This window comes from Streptopelia decaocto, assembly GCF_964273445.1.
Source record: "Streptopelia decaocto genome assembly, chromosome: 1".
Classification (NCBI taxonomy): domain Eukaryota; kingdom Metazoa; phylum Chordata; class Aves; order Columbiformes; family Columbidae; genus Streptopelia; species Streptopelia decaocto.
In genome coordinates this window covers 145,304,717-145,328,713 of record NC_138663.1, presented here as the reverse complement: position 1 = coordinate 145,328,713, position 23,997 = coordinate 145,304,717, and the positions used below count along the sequence as shown (strand labels likewise).

At 41.8% G+C, this 23,997-nt stretch overlaps 1 protein-coding gene across 9 annotated transcripts in view; it reads right to left on the bottom strand.

Annotated features, from left to right (window-relative positions):
- The window catches only part of MAP4K4 (mitogen-activated protein kinase kinase kinase kinase 4), a 164,110-nt gene that overhangs the window by 29,627 nt on the left and 110,486 nt on the right, over positions 1-23,997 (bottom strand). For 7 of the 9 annotated variants that reach the window (XM_082072911.1, XM_082072912.1, XM_082072915.1 and 4 more), the window contains exons 8-16: positions 22,015-22,069; positions 19,310-19,388; positions 17,171-17,346; positions 16,432-16,504; positions 15,770-15,980; positions 8,347-8,508; positions 6,149-6,235; positions 5,258-5,479; positions 767-928 (exon numbers count right to left, since the gene is read on the bottom strand). In XM_082072911.1, coding sequence (XP_081929037.1) covers positions 767-928; positions 5,258-5,479; positions 6,149-6,235; positions 8,347-8,508; positions 15,770-15,980; positions 16,432-16,504; positions 17,171-17,346; positions 19,310-19,388; positions 22,015-22,069 — 1,227 coding nt within the window. The remainder of the gene's footprint in view (positions 1-766; positions 929-5,257; positions 5,480-6,148; positions 6,236-8,346; positions 8,509-15,769; positions 15,981-16,431; positions 16,505-17,170; positions 17,347-19,309; positions 19,389-22,014; positions 22,070-23,997) is intronic. The other 2 variants (XM_082072914.1, XM_082072919.1) reach the window with 1 other exon arrangement.

Sequence of the window (23,997 nt, the reverse complement as noted above, 5' to 3'; positions counted from 1 at the left end):
AGAATTCGGCATGGAAACAGAGGAACTAAATACAGAACTATGCTATTTAATTTAGCATTTCTAAAACATGCAGAATTTATGGGCTATGTCTATGTTTTAGACAAAGGTTACTTTTTAAGTTCATGCTGTACTTCCTATGAGATACAGACACAAAGATCTGGAGGGTTTTCATTAGAAAACAAAAGAATAGCAGCAGCCACGCAGCTCAGTGGTTTCAACCTCCTTTTAATTTTACAGGAGTGGTACAGAACTCTATTTAGCAACTGTAAGCCTACTGACAACAAACTTGCTTTTCTTAGTCATGTTTTGTAAATCTCTTTGAAGCAGCACTCATACTATTAAAACCCACTTGTTTAGTTAGATTTTTCCACAAGAATTTAAAAAACTAAACCAGCTGCCTTCTTTCCTGAGCATCCTCTCTGGTAAAGTGTCTTGCACAGATCAAATTCTGAAATATGGAAGCATACTGCAACTCTCACCAGTGTTCAGCCCATGATTCCTCTTTTGCACAGATAATAACAGAATGCAACAGCCCTAATATTAAAAAAAAAAAACAAACCACACCAAACCCACAAAGCCATTAGTTTATCAATAAAATAAGCAAAAATAGACAAAGAGCAAATCTACTGAATAAACCAAGCTGTGTAACAGTACTACACTTTCTTTACATAAGACTTTCTATATGCCTCGATCTGCAAATCTGAATGAAACATGTTGGGACAGCTGCATTTCCTCCAGGCTCACTGAGATTTTCCTGGGCACTTACCTGGGGCTCCATCGGTCTCTGCAGGGCAGGCTGAGCAGGTTCTGAGTTTCCATTGGAAAAGGACTCTGATCTTGAAGGCACTGGTGGCTCCAATACTTTGCCCATCTGTTTAGACTGTGCTTCAGGGGAGCCCTGATTAGTTTTTCTAAATCTCTCCTCCACCTAGGCCAAAATAAACGGAGGATAAGCCTGGAGTCAATAAAAGCAATTACAGTAGAAATATGAAAGTGACTACTTTCCTTTACCATGAAGAAACCAAATAAATCTGGGGCTTGACAGGATTTTTTTTCCCTACTGCTTCCACCAGCAATGTAAAACACAGGGTGAACTGCACCAAAGTGGCAAGTAAGCCAATATGGAAAATCTGTTCTAGGAGAAAGGTTACAGCACTCAGGAAGATGTGAAGTGATATGATTAAAGACCATGATGAGGCTTCTGATAGCCTTGATAGAAGTAAATCTGTCCAGGGACATCAAGGGCAACAAGGAAAGCTTCTGTAGGTATGTTGGTGATGAAAGGAAGACTAGGGAAAAAGCAGGTCCTCTCCAGGAGGAAATCGGAGACCTGGTTACCTGGGATATGGAGAAAGCTAAGGTCCTCAATAACTTTTTTGCCTCAGCCTTCACCAGCAAGTGCTCTAGCCACACCACCCATGTTGCAGAAGGCAAAGGCAGGGAATGGGAGAATGAAGAACAATCTACTGCAGGAAAATATCAGGTTCAAGACCATCTAAGGAACCTGAAGGTGCACAAGTCCATGGGACCTGATGAGATGCATCCACAGGTCCTGAGGGAACTGGCGGATTAAGTTGCTAAGTCACTATCTGTCATACTTGAGAAGTCATAGCAGTCTGACTGGAAAAGGGAAAACATAACTGCTATTTTTAAAGAGAGAAAAAAGCAAGACCCAGAGAACTACTGGCCAGTCAGCCTCACCGTTGTGCCTGGCAAGATCGTGAAGCAGTTCCTCCTGGAAACGATGCTAATGCACATGGAAAGTAAGGAGGTGACTGGTGACAGCCAACATGGCTTCACTAAGGGCAAATCATGCCTAACAGCTTTGGTGGCCTTCTACGATGGGATGACAGAGTTGGTAGATATGGGAAGAGCAACTGACATCATCCACCCAGACTTCTGCAAAGCATTTGACGTTGTCTCCCTCAACATCCTTCTCTCCAAACTGGAGAGATGTGGATTCAATGGATCACACACTTGGTGGATAAGGAATTGGCGGGATGGTTGCACTCAAAGAGTTGCTGACAATGACACTATGTCTGGGAATAGGTTGCCCAGAGAAGCTGTGGATGCCCACCCCTCGAAATGTTCAAGGCTAGGCTAAATGGGGCTTTGAGCAACCTGGTCTAGTGGAAGATATCCCTGTCCATGGCAGGGGGTAGAACCAGATGAACTTTAAGGTCCCTTCCTATCCAAACCATTCTATAATTCTTCCTACCTAGACTACTTACGGTGTTTTCCTCAGTATTTTCCTCACAGAGAATAAAAGGGATATATGGAAACAGAAACAACTTTACAATATAGAAGTATGTTTCCTATTGCTATACCTTACTGTAGTTACCCACCTTACTCAAACAACGTCATTTAATTATCTGCTCTCCTGTGCTTGCCTCTTTGGCAGTGCAAGAAGAGGCAGGATCTGCTTCCCTGCCTGGTACTACCGGAGCCTGTTCAGCTTTAGATACAAAACTGTAGGACTGGTCATCCTCTCTTTTATCAGATAGCTCCAAATCAATCTCACAGACTGCAGAGAATGGCCCCAGCAGCTTGTTTCTTGTTCTTAGGGACATGTAGCTCCATGCCTGGAGAGCTTTTCAAGGGGAAGACTAAATCAGAAAGTGCTCAGTCCTCAAAAGAACATTAAGCAAGGTTCCCATGCAGAAATGTCACCTCTTTCAGGGTCACAGCTTTGCAAACCAAGGGAGCAGTACAAGGGGCTAGAGGCAGAGGGAAGCCTGGGCAGAAAGGAAATAACCTCCTATCTCCTAAGACGGCCTGTTGCTGGAATCAAGGCAATGTGTGTGCTTCTGCCAGAGGAGCTGCTCCTGAGGAACGCTGAACTCCCAGCACTTTAACAAAGCATCTAAGAAAGGTCCAGCTGGCAGTTCAGGCTGATTTCATTTGCTGAGATGCTGCTCACAAGATTTGCTTTAACCCTTGTGCCTGGAGCACAAAACCAGTACAGGGGTGGTTTCCTAATTGTTCCCTTCCAGTGACGGTCTGGAGAGACTGGCTGTTCACATACCCATGTCAGAAGACAGAGGCAACTTTCCAGGACTCCTTGGCTGGGATGCTTTACAAACCCAACCAGTCTTTGCTTTCCAAAATTTGAGGACAGTGACAGTTTGCCTATGGAAACAAGCAAACAAGCTTCTGCCAGGTCTATAGAAAATACACCATGTCTGGAGAAATACAACAGTAATGGAGGTGAGCATCTTCACCACACAATCATTTTCGCTACCACGTTCAACTTAACAGAGCCATCATTTAAAACTTAAAAAAACAGGCCAGACTCCTTGTCGTGAATAGAACAAGGAAAAGCCCCAAATCTTTCTGTCTGAAGTCTTTATTGTCTCTAGATGTAGATGGTAGGAGGTTTCCTCCACAAAGCACGCAAACTGAACAAGCCACAAGCCCTCAAAACCAGGCAAAGAGGTGGGAAGGAGACAATCAGTGCATCCCTGGATAGAAATATGCCCTGTTCCACTCATCTGACTGTCTGGACCAGAAAAAGGTATTAAGCCTCACTTCTTGCTCTGATCTTCCCCTCTGTTTCCCAGAGCCAATCTTAGAAGTCCCTTTCCTTACATCCCCATTGTCACTGTAATTTGAAGAAAACCCCTAACCGTCATTAGATTTTGCCACTTTGGCTTATCATCCTGATGGTCAACATCTCCACAGATGGAGACTTTCTCTGGACAGTACTACATCTGAAAGCATGAGGCACAGAATGCTCACTCCAACTCCAATGTCAAGAATGACATTAGAGTTAATGCCTGCTTTTAAGATTAACTGGTATTGCTCCCACTGCCAGGCACCAAGATATGATGGCTATGCTTCTACCACACATGCACAGCAATTTCTTGGAAGACCTGACTACTAACACAATTTTTCTGTGCCTTCACTTTACTCCTTCTAGCTTGAGCAATCACAAAAGAAAAAGACCACAACAGAAAAACAGCTGAGTCAATGGTTCTGCTAAAGGATGTAGCACTTCGAATCTTCAGGAGTTCCTCTCCAACTTTGAAAGGAAAATGGGAGACAAGGAACAGAGACAGCTCTGCATCTCTCCAAAGCCAGCCTTCAGGTTGGACAGGAGTGCTGGACTGGCACTGTGCTTTCACTGAGGCAAGGCAGGAGCAAGGACAGGAGGGCTGGTTGCAAGCCTGCACCACCACATATTGGACAAGTCTGTGCTTCTTGCAGCAGGGAGAGACATACCAGATACTTCAGCCACCAAGACGAATGGATAAGATAGCACAAAGATGGTTTATGAAGAGTTGGACAACAGCACCTACAAGAAAATTAGTTTGTGCTCACCAAGCCCAAACAGCAATACTTCAAAGGCAATGAAGCACTACTGGACAAAGGTGGAATGAAAGCTATTTTACAATGTTAAACAGCCCCAAGGATTTTTTTTTTTTTTGTTCTTGTTCCAAAATGTATTTACCTAGTTCTCACATGCTGGTGATGAATGCTATTAAGAGCCTTGACCAGTATTGCCCAGTCTAGTGGTTTGTGGGCAGTATGGTGCTCCAGGGAAACATAAGAATAAGACCGCTGAAAGTGAGCCAAGTATGCATCAAAGAGGCAATTACTTGCTAAGCAATGTTGTCCGTGGAACAGTTAAGACAGGGGACCACTCACTGAAAGAAACAGCACTCTGACGATTTCAGATCGATTCGTGAGTGCCTGAGGTCCAAGAAGGCAGCACCACAGAGTTTTGTAAGAGCAGGACATGAGCTCAGAAGAGAATACTTGATACTTCAAAAATGACACTAATGAAATTCAGGGTTGTGTTCATGAGAAGGTAATTTCCAAGAGGATGGGCTAAGGCACCAAATGTGTAAACAGGTTCTGTGTGCAAGCACCCCTCATAGGTCCATAATTTCCAATTGCCTGCCAACTTCCAATCACCAGTACTTGCCAGAAACACAGATCACCAACTGCACCAATGCTTCCTGTGAAAACATGTCTCACGAAGTGAGACTAACTTCCTGACATGATGCTTCTAAAACCTTCCAGAATTTCTTTCCACCCTTTATACCTCAAAACTCTGAACTTCAATGATTGCAGCAGCAGTACTCAGAAATACCTCTCGGGTTTGGAAACCAGTGGCCAACATTTAAAAAATCCTGCCCTTTACGAACAGCGCTCTGGCCTCCCACTGTAATATAGCAGAACCCCAGTCACCATGATGCCAACAGGTAGCGGCAGAGGAGCAGGTAGCAAATTCTTGCCCACATGCAGGACTTACCTCACGCGCTCTTTCAGCAGGCTCATAGTGAGGTTTTGGCTCAGGGGTATGATAGCTTTGTTTATTTCTTTCTTGCTGCTGTTGTTGTTGTTGTTGTTGCTGCTGCTGCTGTTGCCGCCTATGATCATGCTGCAGCGACAGGAGGTAGGCTTGCTCCTGCTGCAACTGGCGCTGGAGTCGCTCCGCCTGCCGGTGTTCCTCCATCTCTCGCCATCTGTATTCCTTTGAGAGAACGTGCGAGTAATTCAAGACATAGCATTGACTGTATGGCGGATGTGTCCCTATCCATCCCGTTAAAAATGCACCTTTCTGGTTATTGTTGCTTTTTTATTTTTTTTTTTTTAAATTTCATTGTTAAAGTGTAGCCAAGAGCCAAGTTAGACCAATATGGCATGTGTCTCGTGTTGGTAAAGTTGAGAGTGTGCTGCTAAGCCTGACATGATTTGGAGAGTTATGTCAAAACTGATTTTTATTAAAGGAAGAAAAAGAGGTTTTTATACTAAATCCAGTGTAAAGTTCATAAAACAATGATTTAGACCAACACTAGGCCATTGTATCCCAGGGTGGATTTATGTATCATGTGTGCTTTTGATCTGCAACATAAGCACGCTAGTTCTTCACTGAATGCCAAGGTCTGTTCAGAAACTCGACCACCACACCAGAACTGTTCCACTTTAACATAAAGCCTCCTCTTATTGCCCAGAAAGCAGTGTGACCATACAGCACTTCTCATATGTGCCTGTCAGCCCACGACACTAGCATAAATGGCCTTTTAATCAAGCTCCTTTTTTGTCATACTGTCAGTGCAGCTGTGCCTGACTGAGGGAAGCCTAGGACTGGCCGGATAAATGGATCCTATAGCTACTGAACAAAACAGATACAGTGCTTTACCAGTAACATGGCCTGCTCCTGGAGCAGCTGCTGCTGTAGAATTTCCAAGTGCCGCTGCTCCTCTTCTAGCTGTCGCCTGATATACTCCTGTCACATAGAAATTACCCAGCAATAAATTTATTCAAAAGGAATGCATCAGAACCCCCTGGGTGGAACACCACACGCTACTTCCCCAGTTCAGCTTTAACGAGAAACACACTTCAGGATGGATTAGTGCCTGCAGAACAATTTAGGAAGCCCTGCCTCCTGAGCATCGGATTTTGGCCCCTTCCATTCTGAAATTTGGACTCCTCAAAATGTTGCCGGCATGGGCCAGAGCTCGTTTATGTATTTTGGAAGTGGTTTCAAGAAGCAGCAAAATGCACTTGAAAGTTTTTGGAAAGTTAAAACACAGCAAGTCTTGACTCAACACAGCCAACACAAAGTCACATGCAAGTTGTATTAAAACATTAGTTTGTTGCGCTGGTGCGATGAACTGTTAGCAACAGCTAGAGCCAGGCGTAGTGTCGGCAGAGCTGGAGCAAGCTCCCCAAGAAGGGCTCTGCCCAGGGCAGCTGGGACCTGCCCTGCCCTTTCCCCTGCCGCCCTCACCAGAAGCTTCTCCTGAGCAGACGCTGCCAGCCTTGCTGAATTATGGGATGGTTATGACACAAACAAACATCCACCAGGAAACAGATATTAGACCAAACTCTCTTGCTCTTGCGACCTAGCCATCACTTCACCTGCAGCCTCAACACGTCGAGAGGTTTTCCCGCCGCTTCGCCTGACCCCCTGGAAGAACTCAAACTCTTGAAGCACCAAACCCAAGCTGATAACGTCCTATCATGCAATTAATGGAAGTATGTAACATGTGCATGCGCACACACACAAGCACACGCACATATTTACAGTGTATGCATAAATAAATTAATGAATCGGTGATACAGTGATGGGAGTGGTAGAAAGTCTTGTGACAGACTGATGAGATAGACTATATTTTTTATGCACACTGGCTGAGCCATAGTTTGGGTTAACAAAAATTCTAAGAGGGGGCATGTCTTTTCTTCTAAAAAAAATGTAAATTCAGAGTGGTTCAGCTTGGCCACATCCATTAACCATTTGTCATTATTGGCACTGTGCATAATTAGCATTTCAACAGTTTAAAAAGCAGCTGGGGGAATACCCGGTGTCTGCCCCAAAGTAAATTGCTGTGCTGTAATTAGAGATTTTCCGTATATTTATTCCCATTGGTTAGTCTTCTCTCCTTTTGACTCAAAAATCTTTGAAATATATAAAAACACAATAAAATTCCCCAGTAACATGATCATCAATGATCTCAAATACAGTGATTTTACTTAAAGAAAAAAAATAAGATATATCAGGCCAAAACCAGCATTCCTAAAGTTAATAGGAAATTTACAGTCAGCCTCTAGGACGGTAGTTTTGGCCCTTTCTTTGGAATCAGTATTTTGCAGTACGTGCACAGTAATTATTACCCTGATTATTGCCGTGATTAAAGTTTTTAAAGGACTTTAAACATGCAGATTTCATGCATAAATATAGCAGCCAAATGTCACAGTTTAAAAGGTTTCTCACCTGTACTTTCAACGTATTAAGGGCACACCGACAGAACTTAAGATACACTTGCTGCCTGAACTGGCATACATTATTAGAGCTGATTTTAAACAGACAGAGTAAGAGAAAGATATTGCATATTTAGGTTTTAAGCAGGAAAACCCTCTGCAGCTCAAAGGTTCCATCTCAAATTCAGAATATTCAAAGTTTATGACGAGCCTCTGTCCAATTCTGGGTGCCAGAAGGTGACAAGCAACAGAGCTGCCCTTCTCTGGGAGGCCTTCTGAACAGGGGCATGTCCTGCAAGAACCACTGATACAGCAAGACAAGCCTAGAAACGATTTTCAGCCCCAGTGACAATTTTGCCAATTCTGATGGTTTTAGGCCAGCTCAGGGGCACGAGCTGAATTTAGAATGAGTACTGCAACAAGACTTCTTTTTTTTGAGGGAATATTGAGGCTGCCAGAATTTTCCATAAAGCCCTATGATCTATGTTAGTGCGTTTGCTGACAGAGACAACAAAGGTGGAAGGGTCAGTGTTACGTTGTCTCTAAAGCTGCTTTAGGCTTACTAATTTTTTAAAAATCAAATTAGAATTTAGAAGAAACAAACTTATTGCACATATATCTGTATCATGGACTCACCTGTTCCCTTTCTACTCTCCTCTTTTCCTCCTCCGCTCTTCTTCTCTCTTCCTCTTCCTTACGCCTTCTCTCCATTTCTTCCAGACGTCTCTTTTCTTCCTGTTCTCTCCGCCTTTGCTCACGCTCTTGTTGCCTTCGAGCTTCCCGTTCTCTTCTTTGTTGCTACAAAAAGGGAAAAGAAACCACAAAGTTTTACTTTTGTTGTTATCAAAGAAAGAGGTGGGGTTGTTTTCTACTGTGAAGAGAAGGATTTACCAGGACTGGCAAGCTCTGCAACTGAGTGACAAAACATTTTATGCAAGTGTTCCACCAGGAAACTAACTCATACCCAGCACACAACTACCCCTAAAAGCAGCCTCGCTTACTCTCTCTGGTTTCTTCATGCACACACACAAAGTCACGTACCATATTCCTGACAACTGAGGTGTGGAAGCTCACTGCTGCTCTTCAAGAGAGGCTCACACTGAAATCTCATTCTTTGAACAACTGTTCAACCCAAATCTTAATCAGAATGACACTTTTCTTGACTTCAACACATTATTTAAATGTTGCCAAAAGGGAATTATCAGCCCCACTTAATCAGCTAACATTCAAGTGACAACTATCTGAGCTTTCCATAAGCAGCTTCTCTCTTAACACACATCATGGTCTGCTAAGAATTTGGTGGTGTTGGCCCAACAACCAAGTGTGATTTAAGGCACTGCCCAAAACTTTGCTTAAGAGAGAAGGAAGGCTGACCAACAGCACCTCAGCCCCTCCCAAAACATCAAAAGCACCTATATGTAAAAGAAGGAAAACAGCAGAGCTATGCTTTTACACTTATACAGATAAGCTTTCATGCATGACCCAAATACAAAGTGGCGCTGATAAGTCTGCTCAAGTCTGGAAAGGACCTGGAGAACAGCTCTAGAAAGCATGAACTGACTCATTTATGTCTATACAGCCCCATGTATGACTTCAGAGGAGACATTTTAAATGCCCATACAGTCGTGACCAACTCTTCCTGCGCTTCTACAGAAGCATCCAGTTACTCCACCTACCTCAAAATCCCAGGCAGCCTCCCACAACTGCCTAAGTGTCAAAAGACCCAGCTGTCTCCTGTTCAACCATCAACTGCAAATATCTCTACAGCATTCACTTCCATTATAGATTTCTATAATATGCTAAAAAAATGAAAAAATTTAAACCAAAAAAAGCACACTCAAATTTAATCCCAAGAACAAAATGAAAACCTACACTGGTTATTCTTTTGAACATTTAGGTTAAAGTTAATGTTATCACCAATTTCTGTTGAAGCAAAGCTGCCATAGGTTCTCCAGTCTTAAGGCACTCCAAGTAGTCTTGCAAGAGCACTCAGATTAAGCTTTTATTTGGGTTCAAAAATCCAGTTACTGGTGTGTGTTTCATAGTTGTGCTCAACTGAAAAAGCAAAGGCCAATCTACACTCCCTGTGTTACTTCACGGAATGAGCTTTCTCTGTTTGGCACATTACCCTGCATGACTATGAAGTAACTGGAAGTTCAACAGCCTTTTCCATCTTCTGGAATCAATACTGACATGACCGTGGAGAAGAAACATTGGGGGAACAAAAAAGATGGTTAAGAATTAGTAGTACTGCAATAAAACAGGCTGCTTTCCGATACTCTTTAAATATCTGCAGTTTGGGGAAAGATGCAACTTTCTTGAAGACCATTGTTGGAACACAGCCACTCTGTAACTATGAAGCGTTCCTTCCTCAGTTCTCTACCACCTTCCCATGCTACAAGGGAAAAGCTCTTTTTTTCCCCTCACATTTTCTCTGTCTCGTCAGAAACACAGCTTCCTTGCTTTTGCCTCTCCTCTCCCAACTAAATGCATCTACCAGCCTTTTCTCTCTTGCTTAAGCAAGCTCGCTTTGATGAATGTAGATATAAAAATAGCAAAAGTGCTGCAAGGCAGCTATGGCACGCGGTGCATTTCATAGGTTTCACTGCTCCCCCTCCTTCAGTTTTTAAGCACTGTAAAAGGATTAAGTAGGCACTTTTATTTCTGAATATACGCATCTGTGTCAAACATTTTCTATATTTAAGTCAATATATTCAGGTGCCTCTTGGCTAATCAAGTCTGACAGGCTCTTTGTTTAAGAAAACTAAGATGCGAAGTACAATAATTCTGTTGCCCTGAGGATGCAAGAGACAGCACACTGCTGACTTGTTAATATGAACATTTATCAGCTCAAACACTTCTTAAACATATGAAGCCTGTCTGTCTAACAATATTGTGTTGACATTGTTAAGTGGATATATTGCAGGTCTTGGGATGGCATAATTCTCACTACAAGGAAGATGGGTACAGCTTAGGTCTTTTAGACGAAACAAATTCATCATTTCTCAAATCAATGGATAAGTAATAAGCAATAATTATAAAAATCTGATCTTAATATGAGAAAAATAAGCTACAAATTGACTAAGAGAGACTATTTCCCATGGCATCATGAAATAAACATAATCAGCTGTTAAAATATGAGATTTTTAAGCAAACTGTGAGCCAGTGTGCTAGCTCAGGACTGACAGCAGATGTTTATTACACAGCAAAAGAAGAAGAAGGATCCTCTGTCACCAGTGAGCATTCAAGTCTAGTTTCCAAAGCACAAATGCACAATTGTCTTTTCTCCAAAGTACACAAAGAGATGGGGTTTCTCAGCATCGCTTCCATCTTCCCATCAGACACCACCTCAGCCCCTCACCAGGTGGGTGGGCAGGGAGGCACCCGGCACCACCAATACCCACAAAAACGCCCCACACGATCCACTTATTTCCAGCCCTCGCCATAAGAGAGAAGTTTCACCTCCTTTGCATGTGGCCTTTGAAACCTGAACATTGAACTACTGGCCACTAGTAAAGTGGAATTTACTCTTAACGAGCCCAGAGAAAGGAAACCTACAGTGACAAGCATCTCTCGCATCCTAGTCTACACCTTGTCAAACTGATGGCAAAGCTGGTTGGTGGCAACCTGTCATTGACCCAAGTTGGCTTCAGAAGCTGCTCTTCAGCTGACTTCCTATCACCCTTCTGTTGGCACAAAGTTGCTTTCCTGACTGCCTCTAGCAGCTCTTCCATGAGGACACACCAAAGCCCTCGTCACCACGTTCCTTAGGCTTGCCCACAGGAGAAGAGTGAGACAGGTAAAAACCATTAGTTAAAACTCATGTCAATTCTATTTATAAAACCTGGGCTTCTAAATTTAATAAATCATGATTGCTAGATATTAAAGTTCTATCACACACTCCAAAAAAGGCCTGATGTAAAACACTGTTACCCAATAGACAGCAGGTATAGATCTGGATTAAGTGAAACTATGGATGCATATCCAGATCTTCTTTGGTTGGATATGGTATTACCAACTTTCTTGTACACGTCAGATGAAAAGCTGATTTTCAAGGAGCTAACTGTTAACCAGAAGGTAAGGGCAGGAACTCTTCAAAGAAATTTCAGAGATGTCAAAATAGAATTTTGACAGAGCCCAGACAGCCTCAAATTACTGCACTTCACAAAACCAGCATTTACTAAGCCAACAATTAAAAAAAAAACAAAACACAGAAAATACAGTGTCAATACTCTGGCTCCTTATCCAGGTTCAGGGTGCATTAATGATGATCTTGTAATGGTACCAGACACCTCCAAACTGGAAGACCATGCAGTAGAGCACGATTTACCAGGAGGGGGCAATGCAACTACACATGCAGCTGGTGTACACCAATGAATTCAGGACTTCCTTCATACAGTGAATTGCTGAAGATAAATACAGACCTTCTAATTTTATATTCATAAAATATTACTACTCTGTCCTATATTCAGACAAAGGTTGATAAATACATAGTGATTTCTTTCACAAAAAATTAGGTAGCTGGTATCAGTTTAGCAAAAGGATTGGAAAGATTAATAAACAGACTTTTGCTTTGCCCACACCAGAGATGAAGCAGAAGTAGAACTTCTTACTCAGTACCAGCCAAACTGCAAGCAATTCAAATTAATCAGATACGGATAATCTCCCATTCCATAAAAGAAACAAAGCCCTGGCAAAAACTGCCTCCAGGTACACCTGCATTAGCATCTTGGTTCAGATCAGCAGTGCTCTTTTGAAGTGAATCATCCAATCATCTCCACTTACCAGGATTTGTTTCATATTTTGAAGGTGTCTTGGAGTGCCAGCCACTCCTTTTGGATGAAATTAAAAAGGCAGATGCACTCCAACCACAAGCAGGCACACAGTCTAGACCTCAGCTAATCCAAAGGAACTCCTCCTGTCTTCAAACACATGAAGTCTGTGGGTCCTCAGCACTTTGATTATTGTGCTCCACAAATCTGCTTCTACTGGACCGTACTACTTGCCAACGGACCACTTCAAAACATCCATCTTAGGTTCTCATAACAAGGGACAGAGATGTCATTTAATGAAGTTATCCTGGACTACAGAAGTCCAAACAGAATGGGATTACACTACAGCTAATTCTGAATCTCCCAAACCAGACTCAATATCACAAAGTACAAATTCAAATGTCTTTCCATACCCATCACACTGAGCACTTGTGTCTCCACACCACTGAGGAGAAACACGGGCCTATGTCAGAACAGCCTGGAACAGCTCAGATTTCCTTTTTTAACTATCTAAACACTTACATGACACATAGCTGATACTTACGCAACTAATCTATGTATGATTTTTAAAAGGGGGATGGGAGTGAGGATATGCAATCCACTTCCCAAAATGTTTCAGGTAATTCTCTGCACTTTGACCACATATCATTTCTACCTCCTCAGTAATAAAAAAATCATAAGGTTTCCCCAAAAATGAGTTTTAGAAGTCACCTATATGCCTTTTAAAAAGTAATCTTTTCTCTAATACTGCTGAGAATTACAGTTTTTGGCAGATGTCCTAAACACCGTTCCTGTTGCAGTCTCGGTCAAAACTGTCTAGGCTCTGTGCCAGCATTGTAAGAACAAGCCCTCAATGTTAATTTAGGAAGCTGAAGCGGGGCAGAAGGAGGGGAAATATAAGCAAATTGTTCAGGGAGATTATCTAATGCATAAAATTCTTCCCAAAGAATGTTAAACAGGTATATCCAAACATACACTTACTCTACACAAGCAAAAACTACAAGAAAGCAGGGCTTGGTGAAAACATCAACACAGTGATGGAAGCCCAGAGATTCAATGCCTGAGACTAATCTTAACTCACATCACCAGGCTCTTCATTGTTTACTGGCTTCATGAAAACAGGGGGGGTGAGTTAAGGACAAAGTGACAACATTTCAATATTCTGGCCTTCAATTGTGTCACAACACTGATGTTTATCTAAATACGTGTCTACCACCCTTCCCCCCTCTTAAAGAGCTTGTTTTGGCTGTTGTTTTGTTAAAAATCACTTGGGATCATACATTTTTCCAACACATGATCCAACAAACGGAGTTCTTCTGAAAGCTCAGTGTGAGTCTTCTTTTTAATTAACTTTAAGAACAATATGACCACCCCATCACCTGCAAAAGGAAACATTCATAGCCCCTCATTCATATTTATGTCTCAAAGGGAATCAAGTTGAAGTCTCAATAAAAGGTAAAAGCTTTTCCCTTACAAACTTTACATGGTTTACTGTGTAACCTTATTCATTAAAACACCAACCTACACTACACGCCATCTTGTGGTTGCTGAAGTTGTTAGTTCTGGTTTGTATTTTAAAAAGCAGGACTGACTAAACACATCTTTCAGGTAAGTGCCCTTTAATTGCTCAATAAATTACGATTTCTGCAACATCCCCAAAAAGTTCATTCCTGTGCAGCAGAGAGGTGTGTTGATTTGTTTTTACTACTAGCAGCAGCATCTCCTGTATTTTAAAAAGGAATTCCAGATTTTCAAGAGTTGCACTGATTACTAAAGCTAAATGACCTAGATAATTTAATCGCAACCTCTTTCCTCATCAAAGAAGTACCACCTACAGAACTGTGGAGGTTAAAGAGGCATTTAAAAGAATTAATTGATTCTCATACTAAAAAAAAATTTAGAGGCTAAGTGGTATTTCAACTTTTGCTCACCTTTGACAATGTGAATATTGTTTTCATATTGTCTCATGGTCTCTTTTCCTAGCCTCTTTTTATTATCTGCTACCCCCACAAAATCACTACAGAGTCTAAAAACAGTTGCAAGAGCTATGATGTTTATCTTGGCGATCTTAGAAGGGTGGGGAAGAAAAAGAAGAGAAATGGAGTTTATATGCCTTGCCCTTGTCCCTCTCCTCCTGGCTTCAAGTGCGGCTCAATCTTTGCTACCAACCTCTCATAGCAGCACTAAACTCACTTGCTAATTGAAAAAGACGGATAAAGAGCATAATGTGACCTTCAAAGCTATTTGGAATTTTGTATTATTTGTTACGTAAACACGTCATGGTATGCAAATCAACATTTGGTCCTGGTTGTGTCCTCATTAAACATCACCAGGATTTGGAAAACCTGACTGGGTGTAGTTTTTCCATCACTGCTAAGCGAGCAGTTGAAACAGCGACTCAAGCAAGAGGTCATTTAAGGACGACTGGAATTTGACCCTGCACTTCCTGAGGAGCCAGAGGATCGGTTTCACTTCAGCTCTGTGTCATACCCAGCTCTGGCCCAGAGAACTGTTTTGAAATCCTCCTACCTCTGCAGCTCACACTGTGTACTCCATCTACATATATACAAATGCACACGAGATCTTAGGAGGTGAAAAGTATGACAGAACAATATTGTACCTGTACATTCATTTTCTTTTATCTTCTGGTAATGTATGCAAATTGCATGCTTACCATATCACAAAAGTATGATGTACATATTTGTAATTTTCGCAGAAATATCATTTTAACATTGATTTATAAATCATATTCATAAATCTAGGTGGCTTTTAGTCATCATGTTACTATGCATGAGAGAGTAATAGATAAAAAAATAGGCTTCTTCCTACCATGAATGAGTGCCAAACAGAGATGTTTGAGAAAGATTTAAAGGGAAATTTGAAGCATGTCATGGCCCCAGAAAAAGTAATGTTGAGAAAAAAAATCCATCTGGGAATAATTAACGTCTCCCCTTCTCTACAGCTACCTAAAGTCTAGACATGTTGCCTCTTCTTTGGAACAGAGACCAAGACACAGCCTTCCCCCAAATACCTTCAAACAACCCAGCTTTGGCTCGTGTTGCCTCCATAGGAGCTGTTGGATACTCAAACGCTTTGGAAGTCAGCTCATATTCAAGTAGCCAGACATGGATTTAAGTGCTTTGCCCTATGTTTGCCAGTAGATTTGCACGTTTTCTTTCCTGAGATGTGCTGGGGCTACTGGGAACTCTTTAAATGGGTGCGGGAATGGGAAACACAAGCAGAAGAGGGGCTTTTTCACCCCCTGAGCTCCAGCCTCTTGTCTGTACCTCTTCCAGCCGCCTCCTTTGCTCCTTCTGCTGCTCAATGCGCTTCTGCCTCTCTGCCAGCAGCTGCCTCTTGTACTCCTCCTGCTCGCGGAGCTGCTGCTCCTGCAGCAGCTGCTGCCTTCGAAAGGCCTCGGACCGTTCCTTGTTTTCCTGCTGCAGTCTCAGGAAATCACGTCGGAGGGTTGATTCTCCAGGCACATTGACAATGGAACTGCAACAAGAGGAAGTTAAAGCCTCCCGGACAATGAAGCCTGATGGGCCATTAAAGACCTTTTCCAAAGCAGGGGAACATTAATAAAATATAGCATGATGTTAAATTTTCATCTCGTTTCTTTCGGAGCAAAGGCACTGGATGCATGTCGAATACACGCTCTCAGTGGAAGGCGTGAAATGAGGCCAAGCAAAATAAGGACAGACTCTGACATTATGGAACCCCGACCAATCATATTTGCCATAAATCTCCCTCCATCCAGAGCACGCTGGCTCTAAGCCAATATGAGGAGGGGCTTTAAAACCTTTAGCAGTCACAGAATAGGTATTCAAACCCTTTGGGTGGTTTCTGTGGCTTGAGCATTCACTTAGCATGTTCCTGATTTACAGTCACAGATCTTTAGACTTATTTGGCATGGTCTGCCCAGAGCCCTCCCAAAAGCAATTATTACCTTGGCTCTCCTTCTTGTTCAGGCACTTCCTCCTCTTCTTCCTCACTTCCACTATACTCATACTCTGTCTCATCTAACAGAAAAGAAACAAAGGCCTAGATAGTGCTTATATTTAATTTTAGGACAGTGGGGGTTGCAGTAAAGCTTTAGTGAACCAGTTCCTATCCCCTTCAGTGAGAACATCTGTCACAGACCCTAGAACTCATTGTACATATGCAAGCCAAATTTCCCACACTTGTAGAGCCGCACAGTGCTTTAAAGCAGACTTCCAGCAAATTCCCTGAATTACACCAGGTTTTACACGTAAGACAAGACACCTGGAGAACCTTGGCGCCACCTGAATAAAGAGAACAGGGTGCCCAAGACATTTGCTTCATACCTCTTATGGTGGGTTATTTCCTTTGAGACTGGTTTATGGCACCATTCTAGGAATGAACCTACCACAGACCAAAAAAAGGGAAAGGCACATAGGCCAATATCCTCTCCTAAATATTGTTTAATGCTTTTGTGGAAGAGGGAGTGGCCCAGAAGTGAGTAAATTTAACTTATCTGAAAATAAGACACTTGAAACTGATACTTTCTCTGTAGAAGACAGAGCAAAGGCTAAAAGCCTTAAAAAAAGAACCTTTTAAGGGTCTGGGTTGTTTGGAGCTTTTCTAGGGGTCGGGATTAGAATGCAAAGCAGGACAAAAATATGCATTTTTAACAAGCTGAATACTTGATTTTTGAAGCTGCATACCTTTCTCTCCTCTCTTCTTCCTGGTCCTGTCTATATGGTCCTTAAGCTGGATTCGGACTTGCCTTTCATTTGGTTGGTCACGTATAAAGGGATGTTTCAGGAGTTGTTCTGTAGAAGGTCGCTGCATATAATTCTTCACTAGACAACCTTCTATAAAGCTGAAAAACTTTTTTGACCTGAGAAAGCAGGGAGGGGAAAAAACAAAAACAAAATCAAAACAAGTTCACAGGTAAAACTCTGCTCAAACATTTTTTTTCTGTTCTTCATCGAAGTCTAATTGCTTTCCTCAAAGAGCAGGACATCCCAGACGATGGTAAAAGTGCTGTCTGCAAATGAGCCCCCTAAATAGAGCTGAGTGTGCTCAAGCTGAGCCTACTCAAGCTGAGCACTGGGCTGGATGGACAAAGAGCGATACCCACATACCTTCAGTGCTTAGGCACAGCCTCACAGTGACATACCCTCTTTCACAGGCATAGCTGCCCTGAAAGGTAGGATCTGTTAGCGAAGGTAAATCATACAAACCCAGCTCTGCTACTTCTGGACCAGAGCTGGGTAGCATCCAGCTTGCTTGGAGCACGGGTAGGGCAGCTCTGGTGTGTCTCCACCTGCCCACGCTATCTAAGGGCACGTCTGCTTCAGAACAGCCGTACCAAAAGCCGCAAGAACCGCGGCCAACATTCCCCTGACACAAGCAGCACCACATTGCTTTTGTACACACCTGGGCTCACACAGTTAGGTCTGCGAGAATATAAGATTATTTTATTCTTTAGCTGAAGAGCCATACACACAAAAAATCCTCAGAGAAAAACAGGTGGGTGTTGAACAGTGTTGTCTGTTCAACACAGGCGCTTGGGATCCAATTCTCACTGACGCAATTAAAGGGTATGAACTGAACTGAGCTCCTTCTGCACACCGCATAAAGTGACAGGTATGGGAGTTAGCTAAGCTGGAACACCACTTCCCTAAATTTGCAGTTCATTTGAACTCTTGAAAGAGGACCTCTCCAGATAGAAGTTACCAAACAAGCTACCTTGCAAAACACCAGAAATATTCAAAACTGCACTTTTCATCTTCTCATAACTTGCCACTGAGCACACTATCAAAAGAGTCGAGCCACACCAACACTGGTTTTGGCCAGAGTCACTTTTTGATTACTAAGTGCTCTCAATCCACTCCTGTGCTTAGGTGGCAAACACCTCTACTACATGGTTAAGGGTAAAAACAACAGGGGTTTCCATCCATCACTTCACTTTTGTACTGCAATCTAAGAGGCTATACTCAAGGTGCTTGGTTTTTGTTTGTTTGTTTTATTCCTCACACCTTAAGTGTTATTATTCTAAATGAAACGTTAATGAAAGGCTTATGCAAATACTGTATATGAATCTCTATTCCTTTTACATATGTAGAAAGCAACAGGGGAGAGGGATGCCTTGACAGTACAAATGCATAAACAAGTCAATCCAAGCAAAGACCAAGCCCAGCAGCAATATGTTGATATTGAACAGGCAGTCAAACCACTTCATTATTTTGACAGGATCACAGCATCCTGTGATCACATTCAATCTATATGAAACCTCTTTCTAGGGAGTATTTTTGTTTCATACGTGCCAGTTGTAACCAGTAACTCGGAGGAAATCCTCCGATACGAATTGATTCTTCTCAGCTGGCAAGAAGTGCACACTCAATTTCAATCGTTTACAATAATTATAGTAAAAGCTTCCATTAGTTTTAATAGCTCCTTTCAACTTAGCAACTAGAACGCTATAGTAGTGTTCTGTTTCTGTGTTACGATTCATCTGAGAAAACATACTGCATATTAAGAGGGCTTTGGGAGCTTTTTTTAAAATATGGGTCCATTTGTCACCTTAATACAGATGCTACTCTGTCACAAAGAAAAGCTTGTTTTTTCTTTTCATACAATTGAGATAAAATTTCTCTGGGACAAACAGAACTAAATAAACAACGCACACTTTTTATTTGATGCTTTGATTCAGTGCCACAGAAGAGAACAATAGAGTGATTTTTGCTAACTTAAATTGCTTTACAGTTCTGTGGAAGCAGTAACAAAACAGCATGAGACGAGACAAGAAAACATCACACTTCAAAAAGGGCTAAGAACAAGAGATAACTAATACATACCATTTCTTGGATTTTAACCGTGGGGGAGGGTTCCTGGGTATCAGAAAGAGTGCCCTCATGGGATGCATGTCACAAAGCGCTGAAGGAAAGAAAACAAAACCGAACAGAAACATACAGACATTGGCTTAGTTGCTGTCTGTCAATAGCATGGCTTCAGCTTCCACAGCCATTCCCACCATCCCGACCACACATGCAGCAAACGCAGACAGCAACACAGCTAAATGGAATTAGCCCGGAATGACAACAATTCCACAGCTCAGTGTGCCAAGGGCAGCCCCAAAAAGAGAAAGAGATCGAGGCACAGATTAACCTTCAGAATCAACCATGATGGGAACATCTGTGCATGGCCCTTCTCCAGCCCTAAATAATCTAATTTACATTCTGGTCAATAAAATATTGGGAGATGATGATGGCAGAAAGGGAAGAATGACACAGTTACTGTTTCATACAGACTTCCCTTCACCTGTCCTTCTCTCCCACTATGGAGGATGCCTCATTTTTGCTCTCCAGACTTGGAGATTTTCTTTAAGGTGTGACAGTTTGAAGCATGTGTCCGTATCCTCCAAAAAAGGACTCCCAGCAGAACTGAAATGAAAACCCATGACTTCTGTCAAAAAAGGTCTTGTTGGTTTCAGAGAATACTTAGTGGGATTTCTGCCAGACAGCCTTTCCTCCTGCTCCATGGCAAAGCATCATGGCAGCGTCAACACAGGGAAACAACGGAGCAGAGAGGGAAGGCTGCCCAAGAAAGGTCACTAGAAGCAAATCCTCTGGTTTTACCATCTTTCTATGCTTGACCCCTTACACCATCAGTCTAAGCCTGAACCATCACTGTACAAGGAGGTAATGTTTTCCACACAACAGAAATTCAAGAGAAACATATTGATGGGAAGAGGATTCTGGAATCAGAAGTAAGGGGCTACAAACTTGGCAGACAAGCCCCTTGGATGCCTGTGGATCCCATGAGACCACCAAGCCTAGAGACAGACTCTTCAGCCACTGCTGAAGGAGGAGGCAGAGCCCACACACCAGAGGACAGGAAAAACTAAGAGCTGGTCAGCATTTACACTGGATCACAGAATCACAGAATGTTCTGAGTTGGAAGCAACCCACAAGGATCATTGAGTCCAACTCCTGTCCCTGCATGTGACAACCCCACAGTTCACACCATGTGTCTGAGGGTGTTGTCCAGTCTCTCTTGAACACTGTCAGGCTTGGGGCTGTGACACCTCCCTGGGGAGCCTGTTCCAGTGCTCCACCACCCTCTGGGGGAAGAACCTTTTCTTAATGTCCAACCTAAACCTCCCCTGGCACATCTTCCCAACATTGCTTGCTTACTTCTCAAATGGCCCTCTTGTGCTTTTACACAAAGAGAGGCCAAGCTCTGCTTCAGTTTGAAAATGAAAAATATATTATTGTCCAATTCCAGGCTTACAAAGCCCACAGATACAGCTTTTAATTGAAAGCCACCCAGGCAATCCAATGCACTGAACAAAAAAAAGGTACAGCAAAAAGGAGGTCAAGTGGTAGCTTGAATGCTGTTAATACGGCACTGGCTGAGGTGTCCTGGGAGCAGCTCCCACATGGGCATTCATGCAAACATGCAATTAGGAAGGGGGAAAAAAACTAAACTCAAACCATCAAATTGCCTAAAACACGAATCAAAACAAGAGCATTGTGTTTGATTTATAAATTGTACATTAACAACAGCAAAAAAACCAATTTTTAGCTAGGAAAATATCAATACTTCATTTCAACATGATTATTTCAAAGACAGAGGTTTCAAGCTGGGCTGTGGTATGGCGGTTGGTCATGTGTAAAAAAATTAACTCATTCTTAGGTACCTTAGGCTGTTATATTTTAAATACAGAGCTCTAGTTGGGGTTGGGGGTAAGCATATTTTCTAGTTTATTAAGGACTTAATAAAAAAATACCATTAAAATCCAAAACATCACGCTTAACTTATTTTCTTTTAAAATCTTTTTGTCCTCCTCGCATATATCTGCTCTCTGCCTTGATACTTAGAAAGAATAAATACGTGAGGAGAAAATATGCACAACTTCTTGTAGCTTTTTTTTCCCCAGGCTTTTCTCTCAAAAATGCTCATATCAACTGATGACTATTCTCAAGCAGGAAGCATTAATTTCAGTACTCTGGTGTTGAAGATGGATTTACAGTTTAAGCCATGTCACTGCTAAGGAAGATCGACACCTTCCACCAACAAGTGGAAACAAAAGGAGAAGCAATGTGAGCATTACCCAGACCGACGGAAAGTCGACACAGAAACAATCGTTACAGATGCTTTTTTCATTAAGGTCGGTTTACTCGAGGCCCCACTGCCCCTCTCCCTGGCTGAGGTTTCAGAATCCCAGGCCAGGCCATACACAAATGATGACACAACTCCAAAGCACAATATACTACCCATAGGAAGGAAGTCTGATGCTCGATTAGCTTCCAAATACTCCTGCCATAGAAATTAAATTACTGCAGACTACACTGTAGTGCCTAAACAGAATCCTATCTTTATCCAAAGCATTGCTATTTATGGGATTTTATATTTATAGGGTAGGCAAAACCAAAGAGAACAGAAATAACATGAGGATACTTTCAGAAACCTCAAAGCTAGGCTTAGATTACAACCAGCATCTCCCAAGTATATGTTTCAGTCTTAATCAGCCCACTGGAGAAGCACACGTATCACTTACGGGGGGCTCCTTCTGCCATCTCTATGGCTGTAATGCCGCATGACCAAAGGTCACTCTGCAGAAAAAGAGAGAGACCATATGTTAGTAGGTGGATTTACCCATTCAGACAATCAGAGAGTACTATTTACGGAGGTCCTGTAGGTGAGATTGAAACCAAATACCAAGGCTGTTTAAATAATATAAGCTTGTTATTTTTTTTATAACAGTATTATAAAGTCCTACTTGTCATATGATACACATATATATATACACAAATGCATGCGCATATTCATTCAGAGTATACAAACAATCCTTTCTAACAACACATAAAAATATGCTCATATTAGGACAACCAAAAATACATTGGCCTTAAAGCTAAGTCTATCAAATGGCAGAATTTTCAGTCCTTGTTTACTAAGGTTTGAACATTTCCCTGTAGTAGACTCACAGAAAACACTGTACCTATTCACCCAAACAAAAGATGGAGATATGAAGACTGCTGAGTGAGAGCCAGGAGGGTCCCACACAGGTGAGAGGTGTCACCGTCCTGGTGAGGAACCAGCTCCAGAGACTGACGCTTTGCTTAAGGGGCAAAACACAGGAGGAGGCTGCTGGAAGAGAGTTTGTTCCTGAGCAATGCAGCCTTCATTTTTGGTCGCAATAATGACTTTTTCTAAAAATTAGTCAAAACTAACACTCAAATAAGCTCTTCTTGTACAAGAAGCAGAGAAGCATTTCTAACGATGGCATTTGCAGACCCAGCAAGGCAATCTTTTCTCTTGGTCCAACCCAGCCATCTAGGCTCCTGTTCTTACAAAATTTTTCGACCATGTATTTCTGGGAGGAAAAAGCCTTACAGGCTCCACCAGGAACAACAAAAAGGTGTTTTCAGAGACAGAAGGAGTTATTTTTCACATCACTACTGCATTAAGAAATACTGCAGAGAGTTTTTGGTCCTTATTACATCATTTAAAAGCCACCCTTCCTTCCTAATAACTCCATCTGCAAATATATAAAGCATTATCTTTAGAACAATGAGCTGATGGATGTAAAATGCGATTAAATCAAGAGAAATAGGATCAATCTGATCAATCTTAATCAAAAGGTACAAAAACACCAATTCAAATAATCTGGATTTTTAAAAGAGATTTAGACATGCACTGACATAATGGTAGCTAATACCGCTAGCAGTCTTGGCAATTTGATATAATTGATATTTAGCTCTAAAATTCATTGCAAGGCCTTAACCATATGCTTTCTGATATCTTTTTTGCCTTTCTTGGTTAAGTTGAAACAATTGCCTTCATTTAAGTGAAGATTTTTTGAAAGGCATATTTTCACATTTTTTTCTTTCTTTGTGCTTTCATTAAAGCAAGCTGAGAACTTTTAGGATTACTGAACACTGTCACTAGAGAAATTCAACTTTAAATACATAATATTCTTAAGGGGAGTGCAAATACCATCAAGCCAATTATGGCTTTGCAGTAATCGTAACTTTGGTTTGCAGTAAGCTATGTAAAAAATGATCTTTGCTGGGAAATGCTGCGATGGATAAATTTTGATCAACACATATGAAATGAGGAATAGCCACAGATTTAAAGAGCTCCTTCTGTACTTCACTGGCTCTCCAGACGGTGATTCTATTTAAGGCAACACCTAAAATGCATTGTTCTGGGTTACTACAATAACTAGGACATAATCTAACACAATTTAAAGTACAATCATTATACAAATTGAGAACATGAGTGTTTCCAATTGAACTAATTTTTGCCTTTTCTGAGCACCTACAGCACACTGAAGTCCTATACTCCTCATGTCTCAAAGCTGTAATAATACAAGTAACAGCAACTGTTAAAGGTCGCAATTTGGCAGTGACCCATACCTTGTATTCCTGTAATAAGAATATAGCTACACAAAATAGTATTACTCTTACAAAATATAAAAAGTCTCAAAACCTGCCCTTTTTCATGGATGTTCATACTGCGAGTGTAGGGTTTTGGTTTT